This window comes from Pyxicephalus adspersus, chromosome 8 (assembly GCF_032062135.1).
Source record: "Pyxicephalus adspersus chromosome 8, UCB_Pads_2.0, whole genome shotgun sequence".
NCBI classification, from domain to species: domain Eukaryota; kingdom Metazoa; phylum Chordata; class Amphibia; order Anura; family Pyxicephalidae; genus Pyxicephalus; species Pyxicephalus adspersus.
The window spans coordinates 45,004,506-45,028,904 of record NC_092865.1 but is presented as its reverse complement, the minus strand read 5'-3'; the positions used below and the strand labels follow the sequence as shown (position 1 = coordinate 45,028,904).

General features: G+C 41.4%; 1 protein-coding gene across 1 annotated transcript; it reads right to left on the bottom strand.

Moving 5' to 3' along the window:
* Positions 1–24,241, bottom strand: RAD54L2 (RAD54 like 2). Its single transcript, XM_072420350.1, has 22 exons — positions 24,086–24,241; positions 22,253–22,478; positions 19,585–19,750; positions 18,069–18,220; positions 17,463–17,591; positions 17,077–17,309; positions 16,566–16,748; positions 15,711–15,844; positions 15,435–15,631; positions 14,254–14,596; positions 13,651–13,828; positions 11,118–11,360; positions 10,564–10,682; positions 10,344–10,462; positions 7,617–7,716; positions 6,163–6,368; positions 5,904–6,079; positions 5,104–5,300; positions 4,679–4,875; positions 4,434–4,523; positions 3,954–4,043; positions 1–3,148 (listed from the first exon to the last, which is right to left on the bottom strand). Exons 2-22 carry the CDS (start codon positions 22,413–22,415, stop codon positions 2,349–2,351), a joined length of 4,215 nt encoding a protein of 1,404 aa, XP_072276451.1. The 5' UTR covers positions 22,416–22,478; positions 24,086–24,241; the 3' UTR covers positions 1–2,348.
* Between the last annotated feature and the right edge of the window lie 158 nt (positions 24,242–24,399).

Sequence of the window (24,399 nt, the reverse complement as noted above, 5' to 3'; positions counted from 1 at the left end):
TGTGATTGGAGAATACTCAATTGCAAGATCATTGATAGAAAACACATTTTTAACTTTAAGGACAATTGATATCAATATATTTTTTACTCAGTAAATTGCTGACTACACAAGGTTGTCCTGCTGCCAACATTTCCTATGATTGGAGAAATAGGGGAGATGCCAAGGGGTCCAAAAATCATCATTTCCTGGCTCTCATACTGGTGATTTCAAGTCTGAATACTTTCCCTGTCCCAGAACAAGTATGCACAGGACTTTGACCATAATGGGACTTTTTAGGTACAAACAATAAAATCATCATTTTATAATTAATCCGTCAAACACTCAAACACAAAATCATTAAACATCCCAAAAAAAAAAAATGACATAGTACTGACCAAAGGTAAAAAAACTGTTGAGTTTCGCACAAACAGCTTCACGAGGAGAAACACTGATATCTGAAACAAACAGTCCAAATTATAAAATTAAAACATTGCCACTAAAAAAAATATAACATGCCCACTGATCAACATTCATTATCCCATGCTGACACAGCCTGGTGCTTCTCTTGATGAAGCTGTGCGAAATGCGTAGGAACATTTTTATTTTTAATTATGTACGTTTGGTCAGTGTCTATGTCATCTGTTTATTGTATGTTGAATGATTTTGTTTTTGAGTGTTTGATGGATATTTCAAAAATGATGTTTTTATTGTGTAAACGTGAAAAGTCCCATTCGGGATTTTTTTAACCAATATACTATAAATTAGGGATGCAGTGCAATTATTTGGGGACCTTGATGTAGCCTATTATTGCACAGGACTTGTCTGGATGTTTTCTTGTTCAGTGACTTCAATGAAAACAACTTCAAAGAGGACAGCCGGGAAACTTCAATCTTCAGAATTAGGATGGCAGGTTATGCAGATTTCCAACTTATAAATCCATTATTTCTCTTCTGAACTAAAGAAATATTTTGAATCTTAACCTTTACAGTTGATATTCAATGATTTCTTCTGATCTGAACAAACAGCCAATCAGATTCTCTGTATTCACTAATCAATGATCACAAAAAGTCCATTCGTTGCTACAGACAACAGCTTTATCACATTCCAAAAATATTCTTATTTCTGTCCCACCAAATACTCTCCACATATGATTTAGGTGCGTTTACTGCATTATTTTATCCCCTTTATCCGTCAATACGGAATACACATTGGCAGGTAGCACGCAGCACCCAGGCAAGTGTCGGAACTTCAGCATTTTCAGTTCCAGGAAACACAATTGGTCACTGTTCCTTTTTTTAACTCTTCAAAAGTTAATTTTTTTTCTTTTTTTTCTTTTTATTCTGACTCACAGATTGCACTACAGAGATCCCTGCTTTCACCCCCGGCGCGGCTGCAGTGCAATCAGTGTGTCAACAAAAATAAAATTCATTTAAATGAGGCCAACATTATTAGGCGACTCACCTAGATCTGGAAACAAGGGAAATAAATGAACATTTACAGAAAATACGTTTGATAAAACATCAAAAAGACCTGATTCTGGTAACTCCTTCACTGCAGGGCTGGGAGAGGGGCTGTCACCACTGCAGAACATTTCCATCATCTATTTTTTTTTCTTTTTTTATACATTGGACAACACATTTTGTAAGAGCGTCACCAGCTGGATGTCAATAGGCTGCTTTTAAACTGCTCACAGGTAACTATTTGCATTAGACACGCGTCTGTTTCAGAGTGAAATACATGAATCCATATTAAAAAACAAAAATTAACTCCAGATGATGTTTACCTCCCCCTCCTGAGATAAAACCAAATGGGACAGATCTTAAAATCCAGATGCAAGCTTGGCATTCGCCAGTCTTTTAAGACGATGATGTGACGTTGGTGCCGACAACGCAGTGCTGTGTGCTCTTTAGCTTGCAGAAATGAACCACAATTCTGTTACTTCAAAATGATGAAGATGATGTCACAAGATAGACGCCTATCAAGGGTCAACGTCTAACACGACCCAACATACCATTCAAATATGACAGCAAGGTGTTAGGGGTGTAAAAAAAAAAGTGGGTTTGGAAGTTCAAAAACAGACGCTTGTTTTGTTACAGATGAGCTACAGAGGATCCAGGGACGAGAGTAGATCCAAATTCCCCCCATATCTTGTCCTCTCTATGTGGAATGACACAATGATGAAAAATTGGGCTGGTTTCCTGTGCTTGTTAGCCCAGCACCTTCTTAAAACACATCAGGGCTGCAGATTTTACCCCACAACCAAACTTTCTGCCAAACACACCCATGGCACAGGTGACAACCAGTGCTGCTTGGGGGAAGGTAGTTCTCCATCGGTCTTCTCCTATCGAATGTACAATGTCATGTTTTTTTTATTTCCCTGTCACCTCCACCACATCATCATCTCTCCCATCTTCTTCACTCGATCCCGTTTTTGCTTCCCCCGAGGGAAGGGATTGGGAGGTTGATCCGGCATTTGGGGACTGGTAGCTGGACTGAGAGGAGAGGTAGCCTGGGAAGGTTGACGCAGCACTGTTGCTCGACAGTCCTCGGTTGAGCACAGACGAAGGGAACGGGGCAAACATTCGGGTTTGTGGCAGCAATGGTTGTGTAAATGGGAGCGAGAAGCCAGGGGGAAGCAAGTAAGGGGGCATATTGGACGATGGGACAGAAGAAGAGCCTGAAGTGGGCGTCATGATGGAGTCTGGGGCAAGAGGAAGGCCTAGCTGTGGGTCCGAGAGCAAAGACGGCAGCTGAAAGGGGGTGGACCCGCTACTCGCCCCCATATACATAGAGTTTGCAGGTCTCCCTAAGCTGTGGTTTATCGTAGAAGGTGGGACTCCAAAACCTCCCAAGCCAGGGTAGCCATACTGTGCGTAGGGGTGTCTTTTGGTGGAGGGCCAGAGGCCTATCTGATCAGACGGCTCTTTGCGTTTTCTGGGCAGCGTTCTAGGAGCTTGGTTCATACTTTGGGGTTGCATCATGGGGTTGGGAAGCTGGGGTGTGCTGTTGGTGCCTCGAGAACCACCCGAATCTCTGTACTGGTGCAACTCGCCCAAAATCTCTGGACTGTCAGGAGAGGTCGGCCTCTGTGGCTCATCCTTCTCTTGGGGGGGTGGGCTTGAAGCATGGCGACCGTTGCTCATGTACGGACCAGGCTGAGTCTGGGGACCTATAGGCAAAAGACACAATGGTTGTCAAAAACAAACAATGCATGAAGTTCTGCCAAAAAAAAAAAACAGTGAAAATACAGGAAAATTATAGATTCAGATACAGACTCCAGAAACCAACTGTCGAAACATAAAAGTGCTAGGCACAGATGCCAGAGCTGATAATTAGAACTTAGTAAAACCTAGTTACCCCTGTGTAGGCCTTTGCAGCTGTAGGTCCAGGTTCAAATCCCAGCCAGGATGCTATCTACATGAAGTTTGCAGGTTCTCCCTGCATTTGTGTGGGTTTCCTCCCACATCCCAAAAACATGCAGTTAGGTAAATTGACTTCCCCCCAAAATTGTCCTTAGACTGTAGAAAAGACATAAGACAGTAGGGTCATTGGATTGTGAGTCCCTTTGAAGGACAGCTAGTGACATGACTATGGACTTTGTACAGCGCTAAGTAATAAGTCAGCACTATATAAATTCTTTGTAATAATAATAATTAGCACACACCACTCTATTTCTTTGCAATAAAAATCTGAGAGGAGATACATGTGATTCAAGATGTGGCTGTTAGGATGAGGTATGGACATTTCTCAACCTTGAGCACTGGAGTGAGAGATCAGGAAGCAACATTTCCATAGGAAAAAAGAAATGATATTTTGCAGCAAAAATCATTCACAAACCAAAACATATGGCTGAATTTTAAACCCAGGTCACACTAGCTGCCCTCTGTTGCACGTATTCACATATATCCTCCTGGTCAGCTATGATTGCGTTATAAGCCATCACCATGATGAGTAATCTAGATGTAATGTCCTACCTGGAGGTGGAGGACGCCGAGGCTCTGAACTCTTCTTACTGCTAGACCGGATGGCAAATATCCTTCCGTCACTGGTGCGAATGTACGTTCCTGTACATATAAATAAAAGAGAAGATTATTACAGTGAATAAAAATAAAATGAATCTGCAGAAGATGCTTTTCCTGCACTAGGCTACAGTTAGTAATGTCCGTGACATGTTTTATGCCACCCTAGCAGACTGTTTGCAAAGGGGGATTTTTATGCCGAGTTTACACACAGTTTTTTAAGGATGTTAAAATCAACCCCTAGGCAGATATAAAAAGCACACAATTTGCCAAACAGGGTATTGCAGGGACACAGCTACCATATATGCATTTTCAGCTATTTGCCTGATGTTACACTATAAGTATTGAGAGAACAAACTGGCTTCTGGGAGGGGGGCTACATTTTGGAAAGGGCAACATCATCTTACATGGTTTTACCACTGCGTATTCACTTACCCTTCGTGCCACGGATAACATGAATGCTCTCTCCTGCACTGATTCGGGCCTGAACATCTGTTGATGTGGTCATTCCAGGAATAACAATGTCTAAGACAGAAAAGCAGAAGTCACTCATGAGACCCAGTTCATTTACACTACTACACAGGGTTGAGATATTTTAAAATGTATTCACATATATTGACTATCAGTTTTTATTCATCAGTTTATTTAAGAGCCAATGGGTAAGAAAGGGATCTGCTCACCTGTGGTGGTCACCACCTTCTGTACCAGGACACCTGCTCTTTGCAGATAGTTGACGGGAAAATTGAAGGGATGGAGAGAACCAGAAGTGGATCCAGGGTGGCTAACAGGGATATGCCTAGGCATCATGGGTATTGGTGTGGACTGCAAAGGTCGAACACTGGCAATTGGCCTGTCATCACCCTTTATTAGTGGGCGCCTGTAAGGAAGAAATAACAAAAATACTGCAACCAAAAGGTACAAAATCATTTTTGCATCATCAGCAAGACGCTTACCCACCCCGCTAATTAACACTATCTACCCTTCCAGCCACTCTCCACTGCCATTAATCCTGCCAACCGTTAATTACAAAAATTCCACCCTTCTTGCCAAGCACCAATGCCACCTTTATTCCCTGCCAAGGTTGGACCCCACCCCTGCCACTTACCAGTTCCTCTGGCTGAATGCAGGGATATTAGCAAGACTGTGGTCCGGAGCTGGGTAATATTGTGTGTAGGATGGACGCGAGTACGGCACAGAAGCCCTCTTTTCCTCTTCATAACCACGCTTTGCTGCTTTCTTCTCTGCCAGTGTCAGTTTCTGTTCTTTACGGTCAAGGAGAAGGGACTCGTGCTGAAAGGGATCCTGCAAACAAGAAAAAAATCATCACATTAATGATCCAACCCCCTAACAAAACAACGGTGCAAAAGAAACAAAACAGAGATTTACCCAGCACAAGAATTTACTTGGAGTAGAGTAGAGTAGAGAGCTATATGCTATTGTTGTGAATGACAGCTTAGAATGGTCAAGCTTTATGTCATGCTGTAAGATAAATCCTTGACCACACATTATTATTATTAAGATTAATATTATTATTACAAATAAACAGGATTTATATAGCGCCAACATATTACGCAGTGCTCTACATTAAATAAGGGTTGCAAATGACAAGCGGATACAGACAGTGACACAGGAGGAGGTGCCCAGAAAAGCTTACACACATCTGAGTCTTTGATAAATGCAGCTAGGGTCTTCTCTGCACGTCTCTTTTTATACCTTATCATGTGATTAGCACTAATCATGTGATTATAAAATACCCTTGCACAGAAAACAGAAAGAGACCCAATTTCCACAGAAAAATCGTTAACAACCTTCAATGTTTGAAAAACCTGACTTTAGCTATCTGACACCTAATGGGATGCTATATGTTACTGTCCGTCAGGTGATGGAGAAAAGGAAGTGACAAACCTTGGTGATCAGATGGGGGTACATATTACAGGCTTTCTGTAGGACCACTTCTGGAAACTTGGCAGAATCCAAGTGCTGCTTTGTAAGATCCGGCTCCTCCTCTACAAAATGCAGAAGATTCTCCACCTCACGGCGGGTAAAATTCATCTCTGGGTTCAGGTCATCAACCACACGGTCTGGAGACAGACAAAAAGAAGTCAGCATCATAGTCAGCATAAATACCTCCTTTGATGCCATATGTACATCATTCTCTAATCACCTGACATCCCCTGCTTGGTAATCTGTCGATCGTATATTTTACGCTCCAGAGTGAAGTCAGACACCAGGCGGTAAATGTGACAAGGTTTTCTCTGCCCATATCGGTATACTCGGCATACGGCCTGAGCGTCATGACATGGATTCCAGGAAGCATCAAACACAACCACCCTATTCGCCCCGATTAGATTGACACCAAGACAGCCAGCACTGAAAGAAAGTAATATCAGGAAATGATAAATGACTGAAGAGTTAAAATTAAACCCCATTTCACCTTACAAACTGCTCTATGTGTTATTTACCTGCTTCCCGACAGCTATTTATCATGATGCTCACCTGTCATCTCTGTTCTTTAGTAACAAGTTCCCCAAAAACTAGCAGCTGTATGTTGTGTTAATTACCATCTACAGCGTGCTGTTCCATCTCCTTAAAACTTCACATTCTTTGTGTTTTAATTTCCTGTTTCCTCCAAGATTGTAAGTTCTAGTAATCATGACCCTCATATCCCCTGTCTTAGATATGGGCTCCAATGATCAAGACCCTATATCTCCTGGTTCCCATTAGATGTAAGCTGTAATTATCAGGCCCCTCATAGCTCCTTCCCCCTTACAGATGTAAGTAGTAATGATCAGGACCCTCATATCATAGCTCCTGTATCCCATTATATGTAAGCTGTGATGAACAGGACCCTCATAGCTCCTTGCCCCTTACGGATATAAGCAGTAATTATAATGACCCTCATAACTGCAGTATTTTAATAGATGTAAGCGGTGATGATCAGGACCCTCATAGTTCCTGCTCCCTTACACATATAAGTTGTAATGATCCATACCCTAATAGCTCCTATATCCCATTAGATATAGGCTGTAATTATCAGGACCCTCATAGCTCCTGGTCCCCTACAGATGTAGGAATTATTAATCAGGACCCTCATTTCTTATGCTGCTATGAGATGTATGATGCAATAAGCAAACCCTAGGAACAGTACAGGAGAGCTCCAGCTGCCAGGGGACGAAGGATAACTATGTATTTGTACCTACTACCCTTCCCCCTTTGTCAAGCACTTAACCCATATGGAGCCAAAGAGACCAAAATGAATGTGAGGCTTTAGGAGACATATCATAGCCCCTTTCCTGCAAGTACTAATCCCACATGACAATTTAAATTGCACCAAATTTATTGTTTCGGGAACAATATTGTAAAGAACAGTATATAGAATGCAGTAGTGGTTTGCCACATTCAACTGGACTTGTTCTTGTAATGTTAAACACTTTTTCAAGCTGCTTTATCAGTTCTGCTCTTTATCATTGGCAGGGTAACATCTTCGGCATTACAAGAAAACGTCCAATACAATGTGACCATCTACTACTAGATACACAATGATCTGGACAAATGAGAAACTTCACAGGAACATTTTATAAATAATTAGTGCATAGTAAATAAAAAAAAGTCACTAACCGGGTGGACAGCAAAAACAGCCACACTTGCTCATTACTGGGATCGTTAAACTGGTTGATTAATCTCTCCCTTTCTGAGGCTGAGGTGCTTCCATCCAGACCTAAACGAAAAAAAACATACAGAATAAGATCAGTCATACAACAAATAAATCGATGTATCTCTCAAGCGTGATCCTTTTGACAGCTGCCTAACTGATATTTCCTGGATATTCCTGGATACACCTCTGTTTTCTACACACCACTATCGCAAACAGGATTAAGTGATCATGGATTTATTAATCGTCTCAATCCCGAGGAAGCCTATCGGCGAAACACGTCGGGTTCGGAGACTGGGATACTATTTTAGATCACAAATCAAGAGAACAAAACAAATGTATTTATCATCGGTACAACTGTTATTGTTCTTGAGAAAGTTTAAAGCTGATATATATTCTTTATCTGAGTAAACCCAACTTAAATTGAAAGCCTAAAAAGCCCTCTCTGTATCTATCCTTTCTTGTAATTATAAAATACTCTCAAGCAAAAACCTATATTACTTCAAAATAATAAAAAGTTATTTTCTCTCTGGATGGGGTGGGAAAAAAGTAAGAATTGGAAATGAAAGCAGAGACAAGTAGATTTACTAAGTCTGCAAAGTTTCCAGATAAGCAAAGAAGAATGGTCCATCTCCAGAAAAATGCAAAGTAAACTGGTGCTGTTTATTATAAATCAGTTCTCTTTTCTCTGTACACCTCCTCTTTTCGGTAGTCTCATATTATTCTTTCGTTTACAGTACCATCTGTATGCTCATGACACTCAAATCTATCTGTCCACCCCTGACTTGTCTCCCTCAGTCCTGGATAAAGTTTAATTTCTGAAACTCAACCTGGATAAAACATTCCAAATCTCCCCGACATATTTCTAACTGTTAACAAAACCTATTCATTCCTCCTCTCGGGCACGTTGTTTTAGTGTCACCTTCAATTCTGCCCTCTCATTTACCTCTCAATAAACCTGCACAACATCTCCACAATCCACCCATACCTGTCCCCAGAGACCACCAAACTCCTTAAAAAAACGCTCTTATCTCTCATATAGACTACTGTAACATCCTCCTCTCTGGTATTCCACTAACCCGACTCTCTCATCTACAATGTATTATGAATGCTGCAGCCAGACTCATCCATCCTTCCCACCACTCCTCCTCTGGTACCTCTCTGAGTTCTCTTCATTGGCATCCATTTCACCGGGGAAGTAAATTCAAGCTTCTGTGCTTTGCTTTTAAATCCCTCCCTAGACGCTCTCTCTATACTCCTCCAATGGCCTATTAGAGACCTCCTCACTCATAACCTTATCCCACGACTTTTCTAGAGCTGCCCTGACTCTCTGGAATGGTCTTCTTCGTCCTATTGCTCCCAGTTTCTGCTCATTTAAAAGAGCACTCAAAAGCCATCTTTTCAAACTTCCCTACCCATTTTCTTCTGTCTCCTAACCTTCACTATTTCCCACCACTCCATATCCCCCTTCTATTGTGTGATACTTTCCCCACCTCTTGGATTTTAAGCTCTTCGGGGTAGGGCCCTCTCCTCTTCCTGTGTCAAGGTCTGTAATTGTCTGTCATTTGCAACCCCTATTTAATGTACAGCGCTGCATAATATGATGGCATTATATAAATTGTGATTATTAATAAAAATAATAATAATAATATAACGTGATAATTATTCATAATCATTTACACTAGTAGAGAACATTATTATTATTACACAGTATTTATATAGTGCCATCATATTAAGCAACACTGTACAAAGTCCATAGGCATGTCCCTAGTTGCTCCTACTATAGTCATATGGCTTTAATACAGCCTTAGGACAATTTTGGGGGGAAGCCAATTAACCTAACTGCATGTTTTTGGAATATCAGATATATCCCAAACCTACTGCCAACACAGACTAGCAGAATATTTTCTTTAATGACAAAACATTACTAGTTTTCTTCATAACAAATTCAAAGTGGACCCGTCATAGATTACAGAACAAAGCTGATTTTTGGATAGAATTTACAGAAAACTTTCCTAAAAACAAACCATGGGGCTGCCGCTGCTGACCTCATTTTTTAAAAATTATTTTAAAATGCAAAGCTGATCTTTATAGTTTCAGTGACATGCCTGAAACAAGCATGCAGATAACTGTAAGGGAAACTCTGAAGACATCAGCTTAACACTTGATCTGCATACGCATTCTGGGCCTGATTAATTCAAGCTCTCAAGAGATTGAACTATCATGAGAGAACCTGGGATGGATTTCTTAAAAGTAATTTGCTATTTGTTAGCAAATGTTTTCAATCTGGGACCAGATCCATTCTACATTTTGCTGTGTTAGTGATTCATAAAGTATTAATGGCAGATGATCCAGCACCATCAAGGGATCTACATGATTAAACAAACATCTGCAAGATCCATTGTTATTAATGATCAGGGGAAAAACAGCACAGGAAAAGGAAGGCTGTGTGAAAAAAAAAGCCCCACAACTAATGGAAGCAAATAAAATATCCTACACTAGGCTGGGCAAATACATAGGTAAGGAAAGATAGAACACAATTGCAGGGGCCCAAGGGTCACAAAACTAAGAAAGGGCTGTAGGTCAGACACAAGGGTTATAGACAAAAGATTCTGCAACATAAAGGTCAGGAAGGATACAAAGACACCAAGAACAGACCCAGTACACCTTCATCAGTAGAAATGATCACTTACGGTAATAGTTGATATTTCGGACCCAGGTGTGACTCTCCTGACCCTCAGTTCCAGGTCGTACTGGCATTGTTCTCTTTGCTAAAAACTCCTCTATGATGGAGAGGGTGGAAAGGCTCTGACTGCAAGGAGAAATTATATTGATATTGAGAAGATGATGTTATATTGGACCATCCTAAGTATTCATACAGCTCATTCCAGGGACAACAGGGGAATCACTCACCTGAAGACAAGGATCTTGTCACCCAGTTTCATACTCTCCTCAATCAGGTGAAAAAGCAATACCATCTTTGGGGAGTTCTGTAGCTGACCCGTTTGGTAGTCAAACAGAATTTCTTTGGCCTGGAGAATAGGGAAAGCAATGTGAGAAGTGAGTCCGAAAATCAGAAACTAAGAGGCCATACATCAAAATGTATGTATGTAAGCTAGTATGTACTTCATAGTATTTTTATTAATAATTGGGTCAGGACTTAAATATTAACAGAACTCAGTAACACATGTTGCAATTGTGATACAAAAGTGAATGAGTAACAGTACTGAATGATAGTTGCTCTTTAGAAAACCAAATACTTATATACCATGTCAGTTTAAAGACTAGGGATCTAAAACTAGAATTTCAATGCTGGGAAAAAATAAAATAAATTGCAGATTACCAAAAAGGTCCATTGTGATGTATTATAAGCCCATTTAAAATGCATGAAAAAAGCATGTTACCCCATACGTGGTATAAAACTTATGTTCTATATCTGACCTGTTCTGATCACACCTTTTACTCACCCACTCATATGTAACTACTTGATTGGCTTTCTCTTGGTTGGGGTTCAAAGGAAGGCCGTGCAGGAGCTTGCTATTCGCTGCTTCCCCCATAACGGCAGCAAGACTTCCAGGCTCCGCCTTGACCTTCGAATTTTGGGATTGGCATCGGGTATTAGTAGCTAGATCCTCTACATCCAAATCCTGCTCATTGGCTAGATTCTCCTTCTGCAGAGCCTCATACAGAACGTCTGGATGATTCCAGATCTGTAATGGAAAAATAAGAATTTATATCCATGCTTACCAAACTGGACATTAAACATAAAAGTCAGTCAGAATATCAACATAATTCTAATATTAATCATTATAAATAGACCTGACATGTGACAAGATGCCAACCACTGAAAATAGTCAACTTAACCCAACGTACAATGTATTGCCCAATGTCTGCAGACAACTGACCATCGCACCTATACGAGCTTATTGAAAATTCTTTTTTAAAATCAAGGCCATTAAAAAAAAAAAGCCCCCTGCCCCCGCAAAAATAATAGCTTCCACTACTAATAAACAGGATTTATATAGCAACAACATATTACGCAGCACTGTACATTAAATAGGTGTTGCAAATGACAGACAGATACAGACAGTGACACGGGAGAAGGGGAGAGTCAAACAATAGGAGGGGGGATTTGGAGTGGTGAAAAGTAGTGAGGGTTTTAGGAGAGAGAAGTAGACGGGTAGGAGGTTTTAAAAAGATGGCTTTTCAGTGCTCTTTTAAATGAGCAGAAAGTAGGAGCAACCCAAATAGAACGAGAAAGACCATTCCAGAGATTTAGGGCAGCTCTAGAAACGTCTTGGAGCCGTGCATGTGACAAAGGTGAGTGAGGAAGCCATTAGTACCGTGTTTCCCCGAAAATAAGACACTGTCTTATATTTTTTTGGGCTTCCAAAAACACATTAGGTCTTATTTTCAGGGTAGGTCTTATATACTTTTTTAATGAAAAAAAACACTTACCATATTCATGTATGAATATGGCCATAAAAAAGGCACATTTTGAAGTGGTTAACGTATTAAGGTGCTTTAACACTGATCCACAGATGCAGCACAGTGCACCAGAAAAGATACGGTAACCCACAGGTGCACTGTACAGCATCTGTGGATCTGTGTAAAATCAGCACTCAGTGGATGTGGCCGGGGCAATGATTGCTCACATTTTTATTTTTTTTATTTTTCTGTGCATTTGAGAGTTTTATATGGTGACCCAATTGTAAATTAAACTCTTCATTGATTCATTGCTACCGGTATTGGTTACTGAATTCAGCATTTCTCTTCTTGCACTGTTACTGTATTAAATCAGCCAGCTTGTCCTTACAAACCTAAAATCAGCACAAAATGTGGCTGGGGCAATGATTGCTCACATTTTTATTTTTTTTATTTTTTTTAATTGTGCTGGTTAAAATAAAAAAAAAAACTTACCTTATCAGAAGACGCGAGCCGAGTTCCTGGCTTCTGACAGGCGAAGTGCATGTAATATCACTCCGCTTGTGACAGGAGCCGGAACTACAAGGCAAGCATCGGCTTGTGCGGCTCCGGAGTGTGTACGCCCGCTGTCTCCCGCTCGGTGAGTATTTTTTTTTTCTTTTTCTACTAGGTCTTATTTTCGGGGTAGGTCTTATATTAGGGCAGGTTGGGGGAAAAGTGCTAGGTCTTATTTTCGGGGTAGGTCTTATTTTCGGGGAAACACGGTAGGTCATTGGAGGAGGAGAGGAGAGAGTGGCTAGGGTTTTTTTCTCTCAGGTCAGAAAGTTAAGTGGGACAAGAACTGTGGAGGGATTTGTGTATCAGGTAGGTAGGTGAGAGAAAAGCTGTGGGGCGATTTGTGTATTAGGTAGGTAGGTGGGAGCTGTGGAGGTATTTGAACGCAAAGCACAGGAAATAAAATTGATTTTAAGGTGAAATGGAAGCCAATGAAGAGAACTACAAAAGGAGGCAGCAGAAGAGTATTCATAATAGTATTCAGTATTCATAATAGATTGTAGGGGAGGGAGTCAGGTAATGGAATACCAGAGAGGAGGATGTTACAGTAGTCCAGACGAGAGACAATAGGAGCGTGTACAAGGAGTTTGGTTTAAATTTTGGTCAGCTAGAATTGTGATTTACACATATTCACCACACTACAGCCACAGGAATGTGACACAAAATTCTGGGTTCTGAAAGGAGCTTCTATTGTTACCACTCCACCTACAGCCTCCTTATTATCAGCTCATCACCCCTGGCTAAAGAGTAAGAGGATGGTTGGAAACAGCAATTCTAAACCATGAAGTAGCAGTTACCTTAACGATTGTCAGAGGCAAGAAAATTAGTACTAATTGTGTAACTGGCTTACTAATGAGAAAGCCAAGTACTGAATGGAAGTAAAGGGATCATATTATCAGAAAATCTGTTATGCATATAAATGTTTCTCGAACTTGTAATAACTTTTTTACCAATTCAGTATAACAAGATAACAAGAAGTAGATTGCAGGTTTGCTGCTCTATAATGCTGGCACAGCTCACCTTGCAGCACACACAAAACGCCTTCAGTGGGTTCAGCCCAAGCCATCCGCTATTCCCGGCATCTCGAAAGCGGTTCATGAATTCTGTGTAGAGAGCCCTCTGGATGTGGGACAGGCGCACCAGGATGACATGCTCCTCTTTGGATGGAAGCTGGGCCTTCAGAACTGTGTGTCCTCGTCTACAACGAAGAAGAGACCAGGACAAAGTAAATTTTTTTGTTTTTAAGAGGTGCCAAAATCCCAGTGTTAAACAGCTGCACACAATATGAGATCCTTAAAGGACTTCTGTCATTACCTAAACATGTTTGACCATTCATTCTAATAATATGCACCTAATATTTTAGTATTTACCCTCCTACCTGTGGGTTCTAGGTTTAGCTACCCACTCTTCCATGTCCTATACTTTCCCCATAAATGAAAATAAATATTAAAATGACATGTACAGCTGTCCCACAACTGAAATCATTGAAATATCATTAGGAGGTTCAGCATCCACTCAACAGAGAAATATCTGCTTTGGTTAAAATGCTTTAATTAAGCTGACTGGTTCCTAAATTCTATCACTGTTCTGTGCACTATGAATATCCTGGCAGATGGACCTCACCTTTGCACAAAGCCCTCCAGAAGGCTATGAAGAACATGACTACGGTATCTCATCAGACGCTTGTCCTGGGGGGTGCTGTCTATACACTGTCCGTTCAGGATTGGTCGCTCGAACATGTTGCTAAATTCTTGCCGCGTACCTAAAAAATCCGGTCGCACAAAATCTACCATACACCAGTACTCAATGAGATTATTCTGCAATGGATAACCCGTTAAAACCACCCGCCTTCGGGAGCGAATGTTCTTTAAGGCTTGAGAGGTGCTGGCATGACAATTCTTTATCCGATGACCTTCATCGCAGATAACCACATCTGGTCCAGGTCTGGACAGAGCTTTCTCTATTCCTGAAATAGAGTGGAAAAGCAGACTGGATCATTGATACAATTTGAAAACACTTCCAAGGTAAAGTGGACCTGAAACCAAAATGTAAAGATTTCTTTTGTCCATCAAGAAATGGTATAGAGAACCATGCAAATGAATGCCCCACTTTCCTGTCAGTCCCCTGCTGCTCATAGAAACAAGCTGTATATAAAACTTTACATGAAGATTTCACAAAAATAAGATAAAAATCTGACTCAGTTCTAGATTCCAGAAGGTGTGGGTGTAAGAATGCAATGGGCTGGGACAATCTCTTGCTCCCAGGAAGCAGCAGTAATGCACAGGCTGGCTGGGAAGAACCATAATAGATTTGATGCATTAACAATGCCCAAGCAGTACCCTGAAAATCCAAACCTTGAATTATGACTAAAAATTAGCAATTTCCTACACACTCCTTTATTCACATAGTTGCATTTTAGGTGTCTTTCTGTGCCTAGTCACCCCCATTTGTAACTGTATATCATCAATGAAATCATCCATGCACTGCTGATTTTGTGAAGCTATTACTGCGCTGCTCACATTTTCTATGCAGGAGAGGAGGTTTTATGAAGAATGTTAGATTTCCCTGCTTCTTTCTTGAGATAACGACTGAGGTGGAGGAAAAATAGATCTAAATAGTTATCAGAGGGCAGCTCGGGCATGAAGCAAAGCCACCACAATGGCTGCCTCTATGCAGAAACATTGCAAAACAAGGCATGATTAGTTAGCAATAGCAAAAAGATTGGCTGCAGTGAAGAAAGTCTAAAGTGTGGTCAGGTGACATGTTCAGGTAAACAGATAAGTGAATCATGTTAGCAGCCTCACCTTTTAACATCTCTTGCTGACGATCTTCCTCATCCAAGTCTATAATCACAGGGCCTGCGGCCTTCTTGCTTTTCTTTTTTCTTCCCACAGTGAATGATTTCTTCAGGGACAGCAAGCGGAACATCTCATAGCCCATCAGTAGGACACCACCATCTGCTACCCAATCGTTCACCACCTTGGCCCGTGCAGCCGTGGTTCTAAAATAAAAACAAGACATTACAGGGTACAGGGCTGTGATTACATTCCAGCATAGGTCATATCAGTATGGTCACCTACTTGTGCTCATCATTAAGAGTGTGGACTTTAAAAGAGCGAGGCCGAACCAGCTCCACGTCATGATCAGGGGGAAGCACCTCTGGTGGTGGCAGCCACATGTTGAATTCGGCCAGCCAATTCTGCAGAGTGTTGACCTTTAATAGGGAGAAATTTTAGGTTAGGGGGAGCAACAGCTGCAAAGATAAACTGCCAGGAACACAACTCTACATAGAAAATGTCTAGACACAAATAGAACATTGCATGTTATAATTTATAGATAAAAAAAAAAAATAAAAACAAATTCAGTTTCCGGTTTTAGATAACAAGAAATAAAAATAGCAAAATGAAAACAAAAAATATTCATTACATTATTGCAAATCAAGAACATTAAGTTTTTTTAGGAAAAAGAAGATAAATAAAAAAATATTCAGACTTAAAAAAATATTCAGACATGAGGGAGGTGTGGGGGTTAAATTTTGGTTATGCTAATACAAATGTTTTTAGAAAACCAAAATTTAGGTTAAAATGAGAAGGAAAATATATAACTAAACACAACAACAGGACCATTGCACGGTATATATCTTTCCTGTTATCCCAATTTTATTTTGAAAAAAAACAAAAGGAAGAAGGGGGGGTGGTCATTCAAAAAGAAGGGGGGAAACATTAGGGGCTGTGATCCCTTTTTTTAACAATGTCTGAAACATGTTACAAAGGCAGCATAACACAACACAATACAACCAGAATCACTGACACTCTACAGAATTTAACTTAAATATTTTTAAATGCACACAGATAGTCAGATAACCGTCTCCATCTACAGGACCTCTTCCTGTCTTTCCAGACTGAACTCTGAACAGCGACTTTGTGGTTACTCACCGGGACAATGGCCAGTACAGTCTTGGCCGATGTATGTTGGAAGAGCACATCCAGGAAAGAGATGACTTGCAGAGTCTTTCCCAAACCCATACTGTGAGCGAGGATACAGCCAAAGCCACTGCTGGTGGAGAAACGATCCAGAGACTCTACAAGGTTATCATAGAGAAAGCGAATCCCTCCAATCTGATGGGGAAAAGCAAATAGAGAACAAATCATCAAAAGAGAAATGTTTGTTTCTCTACAGATATATATAAATGTATAATTATAGTGTGTGACTGTGGGGAGTGTCAGCTCCTCTGTACATAGACTGATGGGACTGGCAGATCTCTGCTGTATATGTCATAGATAAATAATAGCATAATAATTATAACAATTAGTGAGTGTGAGTGCAGTATGGACTGAGTGGGGTTCAGTGTTTCTTGTAGCACAGACTGTACTATGTTATATTGTCACAGCAGGCTATGTTTTTGATGCATTATAACACATGCATATAAAGACACAATCTACTCACCTGGTGAGGTTTGACCGCTCTTGCAAGCTGAGGGGCCAGGAATATGTCCTTCTCATTGGGTGGGTGGTTGATGTTGACAAGAACTCGCCCCAAAGCATCAGGCAGGTTCAAAGCATCATTGACATGAGAGCCGCTATTCTCGCTATCCAGGGCACCATCAGTATCATTCATGCAGTCCCCACTGTCTGCAATCTGCAGGGTGTCTTCCTCTCCAGAGCTCAGCTCGATCACTTCTTTTAACGGTGAAGGGGATGAAAAGTAGAAGGAGGAGTGAAGGTGGAAGGGCAAGAAAAGAAAGGGAGACAAAATAGAGAATAAAAAGTTAATTGCAATATCTCATCAGCACTAAATCCTCACACTCATGGAGACACCCAGTTGAGTCTCACCATCTGTCATGCCATCCACTTTCCTCTGTGAATCCTCATCACTCTCAGCACTACTGCTATCCAAACAGATAATCTCCTGGTTTCCCACAAGTTGTGAGACCTCTGCAGGCCGCAGTTCAATGTCTTCTGCTGCAATTCAAGGAAAACGATTTAACAAAACTGACTTATATATACATTATATATACAAACCTAATATAATACTGTGGGAAAAGAAGAAGAGGGGTTTCTGACATTTAAAAAATTAAGTTTAAAATTATTTGTGTTTCAGGTTGAACACCACGTAGGGTGACCACTAACTATACTAAATTCACATGTGCTATAGCATTAGGTGAAGAGAAGCAATTCCAAATAGGAAAAATACAACAATGAGAATCCCAAGCACAGTAAAATCAAATGTAGAACACAGTCATCTCCTTTTATATGCCATGAACTTGGGGCTTCGGCAATAAGTTGTATGTTTGTGGAAAGTCATATGGTACTCTCTTTTCAGTTTTCCTTATTATAATACTGTATCGCAAAGTTAAAAAAATTTTATCTGCTCAGAAATAGTGAACCCAATAGCTGCAGGAATAACTGATGAGGGTTTCAGCAATGCTGAAAACGTACCATTGAGAAAGTCCAGAGACACTGCAGGTAAGGTGGGGATCATAGGCAGTGGATAATCTTTCCGCTGCTGTTCCAGACGTTTCCGTCTTTCTAACTCCTCCTGCTGCGCGGTTTTGGTCTGAGACTCCAACTGATCTTCTCGGAGAAGTTTTCTGCAACACAAAGAAGTAAAAGAGTTAAAAGAAGCAAGAAACTAATAGATGGGCTAGTGCATGTAAAAAAGGTAAACCTTGGAGTAAATACTGGCAAGTGGAATCCTCAGCTCTGCAGACACCCCTTCTTTTTATTTGTGTTATAAGTAGGTTAAGCAAATTATTTCTCCAGTCATCAATATTCCTAATGTCTTTCTCAAATTTGTTTCTATTTGCTGGTTGGTATTGTCACACTTATTGTTCCCATATAAAGTTTGGTGGCTGGGGTATCACATCTGAGATAAAGGGTGTCTGCAGATGCTGAGATGGAGGAGGCGCCTGCGGAGATTGCCGAGGGGACGCCTGCGGATGCAAACGCTGCCTATTTGACTCCTGTGTATCATCTCCAGAATGGAGAACAGTGAATGGTTTTTGACGTTTTTAAAACAAGTGCAATTATCACTGCAACCTTGATATTAATTTCGCAATTCTTGAAAAAGCAGATTCTGCCAACACACGTTGAAAGTTTAGACTGGATATGCATATTGTCTGTTTACATGTTGATAATGAAAGATATATCTCCTTTTTAATATTAAATAAATTACATTTCATGAATATTTAGTAGATGTGAATTGAATAATGGATGGCTTCAAAATAATGTAGATTAAAATTGGATGTGGCACCAATATACAGCTGTCTCTGACAGACTAATAAAAGTTTTCTGCAGGAAGTCTGTGGTAGGTGGGTGTGCTTGGTCTTTACCAGAACTCTGCTCTTTGCACAGATCATGTGAAGCACAGTGATGATGTATTAGACAGTTGGTGCACACACAGTCAATTTATATCCACCGTGGCTGTTAGCAATATATTTATATTTTATTCTATCTGATAAAAAACTGAGAACATCAGCAAACTGTTACAATCAGATAGTAATGAATAACTGGGCAGAATGAAAGCTAAGACGAATTATCAATGTAAGTTTCTAAAAAGGATCTATTCATCCATATTTTAACGTTGTGTTGATTCGCTTTCAACATCTTCTGCATTGAAAGAACCCGCATCGTGGAGATATAAAAGTTTACAAGTGATCCTGGCACTGTGGTTGTCCTAGTAACAAATGATTAATGAGCAGTCACTATGGTATTAGGAGTAGGAAGGCTTTTCTGTGAAGAACACTTCAGACATCCAGCTCCACTGTTTTCCTAGCCATATATATATATATATATATATATAAACACACACACACAAATAAAAAGACACACTCGGGTGTGTCACAAATATATATATATATATATATATATATATACACACATACATATATACACACATATATACACACACACAGCAAAATCTATATAACACAATATGGCCCCTGCTTTGTCTCACCGGATGTTACGTCTCAGGTTTGCAGGTTTTAGAAGTCTCTTCTTGGCTGCTTCATCGTTGGCTTTATCCTCCTGCCCAGTCTGTCCGGCCGTAGCCGACTGTTTGACCTCCTCCTCTCCTCCATGGTCAGAGCTCTCGGTGCCCAGTGCAGCATTCTGAGACTTTTCTGAAAGGATAAAAAAAGATTGTGAATATTCAGAATGTTACGAACTAAACGTGGGAAAAAGAAGATTATGATAAAAGTATTCATTTTATCATTTATATTCTGCAGTGCTGTACAGAGAACACTGAGCCAGTCCTATCAGTATCTGTACAGAAGAGCTGACACTCCAACGATTCTCTAAGTAAATCCCTGGTATTTGATTTGCATCCCGTGTTAACTTTTATTTATAACTATCCCTTATGTTGAGGATTTGCCGGGAGAATAAGAAGTGATTTTGAGAAACATTTGTGGAGGGAAATCTTGGTTCTCCTATCATCTTATGCAAGCAGGTTAAGCAGCCAGTGTTGTTACATAAAAGACACAATGATGTTATATAAGGCTTGGAGGAGAAAACAAATACGGCTGTAATCTGTTCACAGGATCTGAGCAATACCCTGATGAGATCAAATCACACCTAACATATATATAAAGGGGGACTCCACCTGAAACTGATGTGTATGGGGCAATCTTTTATCTCCCAGGAATCCCTGCTGATCCTTGCTGAGTTCCCAGGTCTGTACACATGATGTTCCCATTAATAGGGATTTCCACCATGCTTGCTGTTCCCCTGCAGTGTCTATTATAGCGGTTGTCACCATCTCTGCAAAGTTTTCAGATCTGTGCACCCGCTCTGCCCATTATAAAGGGTTCCACTAACTTGAAAACTTTCCACCCACAGAAAGGGTTGGAATACTTTAAATTTGACAGGGACAGACCAAGAATAAAAGTCCAGGAGATCTTCTTGCTGTATTCTTTATGAAATAAAGGAAACAACTCCTTAAATCTATAAACTGTTCACTATGTAGTTTTTCCAGATATGTGTTTTGGCACGGATAAGATCTCTGGAATAAGAAACAATGTATAAATGTAGTCGGATAAACAAAGTTTTTACAGGGCAGGTAAGTGACAGCAGTGTTCACATACCTGCAGGTTGCGTGGACTCATCCAGAAGGTGCATGTTGGCCCCTGGCCCTTCAGGATTAGGGCCAGTCTGGCTGTGTGTTGTGAAATCCAGGTACAGACAGCCAGCAGAGTGACCGTAGAACTGGCTGAGCGCACTCTGAGCACTGGTTTATGTCGCTGCACCCTTATATAAGCCTTAAACATGGGTGGGGGTGACAAAAGACAACACAATCCATTCATCAGAATGCAGCACCAACTCCACCTGGAGGAGCCTCGGGGAATCACGCCTTTGATATTAGATAACAGAGAACCCATAACACTGGGACAGCAACATCTTCCTATCAGCAGGCAACACAGCTGTGACAAACTATGCAATCTGCCATCAGGACATTTAAGCTGCGTACACACGTCCAATTTTTATCGTTGGAAATGAACGACGAACGACCGATTGGCCAAAAATCGTTTGTAAAAATAGTAACCAACAACGCCGACAAACGAGGATAGTCGTTGGAAATGAACGATCGGACCAGGGGATCGGATTGGACGACGATCGTTGACCATCTATCGTGTGTACGGTCGTTCAGTGATCGTGCATGTTCTGAGCATGCGCGATGATCATTTGATCGATACAGGCTGTATTGTGTATGTGAGTGTATGTGTGTATATATATATATATATATATATATATATATATATTCATATATACTGTGTGTATATATACGTGTGTACAATATCTTTGAACGATCGTGTCGTTATCTGTATGTACAGGATCGGTGCTATACGATCGTTCACAGATATCGTGCAGGATCGTTCGTCGTTCGTTTACAAACGATAATAATTGGAAGTGTGTACGTAGCTTTACCCCAAACAGCACAATGCAGGACAAGACCCTCCAGTTAACAAAACAATAGCCACAGAAGGAATTATTACTACAGTATCCCAATGACATGGACAATAATTTCTCACTTAAACCACGGCAGAGTCAAATAGCTAATGTCTCATTGCCTGTCCCACATTATATAGAATGCTGAATACAGCGACACCCTCCCACACACACTGCTTATAGTTCTATATATGTGCAGCTCTACAGAATATGACAGGACTCTGCACCTTCCTCTATAACTCTCCTCTCCTAAATTACTCTGCACTGCTGGAGGTCTCTGCTCCATCCTCTATAACTCTTTTCTCCTGAAATATTCTACTAATTTTTTAGATTTCAGTTCTTTCAATCACAGAGTCTCAACATCACATGTAGGTGCTTACTTGGATAGTTCACTCCTACAGGCTGACTTCCCCTTTAATATTTACAAAACTCCACCCAAGAAATCAGCCCACTGCTTATTTTAGGGCATAAAAGTTGTATATATTAGCATGTGCACGCCTCTATACCATGCTAAATAATTGCATAATTTATAATGGGGAGAAACTGACGTTGCCATTCTATGAAACTTTTTATTGCATAGACCATTTTTTACCATCCTGGTGTGTGGGAGGAGCCAAGAACATCAGCAAAACACAAAGTCATGCACATGTGCCTGGCAGTTATCAATTTTTTTCACTTGCCTTTCGGAGGAGTCTCATCCTCATCATCTCCATCGTTCTCCTCATCTGTCCCATCTGTCCCATCTTCCTCATCAGCTTCATCATCTTCATCATCATCCTCCTCCTCGTCCTCTTCCTGTGGATCCAGCTCTGGCTCACTTGTCGAGATGGAGGCGTCAGACATTGCAAATCGGTCCAGGGAGGGCCACGTTACCTGCTCATCCTGCCCAGACAGAGAGACGCGGAGCTGCAAAGACAGAAAGACCCCTGGATAAGAATCACAGATAATACACTAAAGCCAAGAAATACCCCGGTGTGGTAAACACAGAGTATAGGAAGCAGTATATACAGACAGGTTACACACCGATCCCTCCTCCACTACACAACCAGGTCCTCTTACACACCGACTTCCCCTTCTCTACACAGACAGGTCCTCTTACACACCGATTCCTCTTTCTCTTTACAGACGAGTCCTCTTACACACTGATCCCTCCTCTGGTACACAGACAGGTCCTCTTACCCACCAATCCATCCTCCTTCATACAAACAGGTCCTCTTACATGGCAATCCCATTCCCGCTATACAGACAGGTCCACTTACACAACAATACCCCCCCCCCCTGTACAGACTTGTCCTCTTACACACCGATCACTTCTCCTCTATTCAGACAGGTCTTCTTGCCCACCGATCTCTCCTCCTCTACGGACAAGTCCTCTTACACACTGATCTCTCCTCCTCTACACAGACAAGTCATCTTACACACTGACCTCTCCTCCTCTATGCAGACAGGTCCTCTTACACACCAATCCCTCCTCCTCTATACAGACAGGTCCTCTTACACACCGATCCCTCCTCCTCTATACAGACATGTCCTCTTACACACTGATCCTTCTTCCTCTACACAATCAGGTCCTCTTACACACTGATCCCTCCGCCTCTACACAGTCAGGTCTGTTTACACACCAATCTCTCCTCCTTTATACAGTCAGGTCCTCTTACACACCAATCCCTCCTCCTCTATACAAACAGGTCCTCTTACCCACAGGTCCTCTTACCCACCAATCCCTCTCCATCAATACAGACAGGTCCTCTTACACACCGATCATTCCTCCTCTATATAGACAGGTCCTCTTACACACCACTCCCTCCCCCTCTGTACAGACAGCTCCGCTTACACACCGATCTTTTCTCCTCTATACACAGTGAGGTCCTCTTACCCACCGTTTCCTCTCCGTCAATACAGACAGGTCCTCTTACACACCGATCATTCCTCCTCTATATAGACAGGTCCTCTTACACAGCGATCCCTCCTCCTCTCTACAGACAGGTCCTCTTACACAGCGATCCCTACTCCTCTATACAGACAGGCCCCCAACACGCTGATACCTCCTTCTCTATACAGACAGGTCCTCTTACACGACGATACCTCCTCCTCTATACAGACAGGTTCTCTTACACACCGATCCCTCCTTCTCTGTTCTCTTACACACCGATCCCTCCTTCTCTATACAGACAGGTTCTCTTACACACCGATCCCTCCTTCTCTATACAGACAGGTTCTCTTACACACCAATCCCTCCTTCTCTATACACACAGGTCCTCTTACCCAGCGATCCCCCACCCTCCATATAGACAGGTCCTCTTACCAACTGATCCTTTCTCCTCTATATAGACAGGTCCTCTTTCACAAACAAAGTACAATGGTGCTCTATAAACAAATCATCTCAGTCCCATTCTCCATACACATTGCCCCTCACACCGACAGGTCTCCTTTACTGATGGCTGCTCAGGAACGGCTCCCCCTCCCCATCTACACGGACAGGTCCGCTTGGCCTCCCTCTAACAAACACATACCTGGCTCGGTACAGTGTGGTGGCTCCTCGGCTCTCCCCGGACTCTACTTCCGGTCTCTCCTCCTCCCTGCAGGCCTGTCCTTCCAAGCCGGCCCCACCGGGAACAAATCACTCGCACATAACGTTCCGCACTCAGAACAAAGGTTCCACCTGCACGAAGGACACAAAGAATCACCCCTTCCCCCCTTCTGAGACTGAACAACCCCTTTCCCTAAAATCGATCATACCTACCCCCTTCATAGACCTGACACTCTGAACAACAACTGACATCACCCACCCCCACTATCTGACATCCCCCATTATTTACAGTGAGGG

What these genes read in the sequence shown, in the direction of transcription:
- RAD54L2 (XM_072420350.1), bottom strand. Translation starts at nt 22,415, where the DNA reads ATGTCTGACGCCTCCATCTCGACAAGTGAGCCAGAGCTGGATCCACAG. An exon ending in ACTCTTAATGATGAGCACAA is followed by an intron (nt 15,632 to 15,710) that starts GTAGGTGACCAT and finishes TTTTTATTTTAG; the next exon opens with AACCACGGCTGCACGGGCCA. An exon ending in GACAAGATCCTTGTCTTCAG is followed by an intron (nt 10,463 to 10,563) that starts GTGAGTGATTCC and finishes TTCTCCTTGCAG; the next exon opens with TCAGAGCCTTTCCACCCTCT.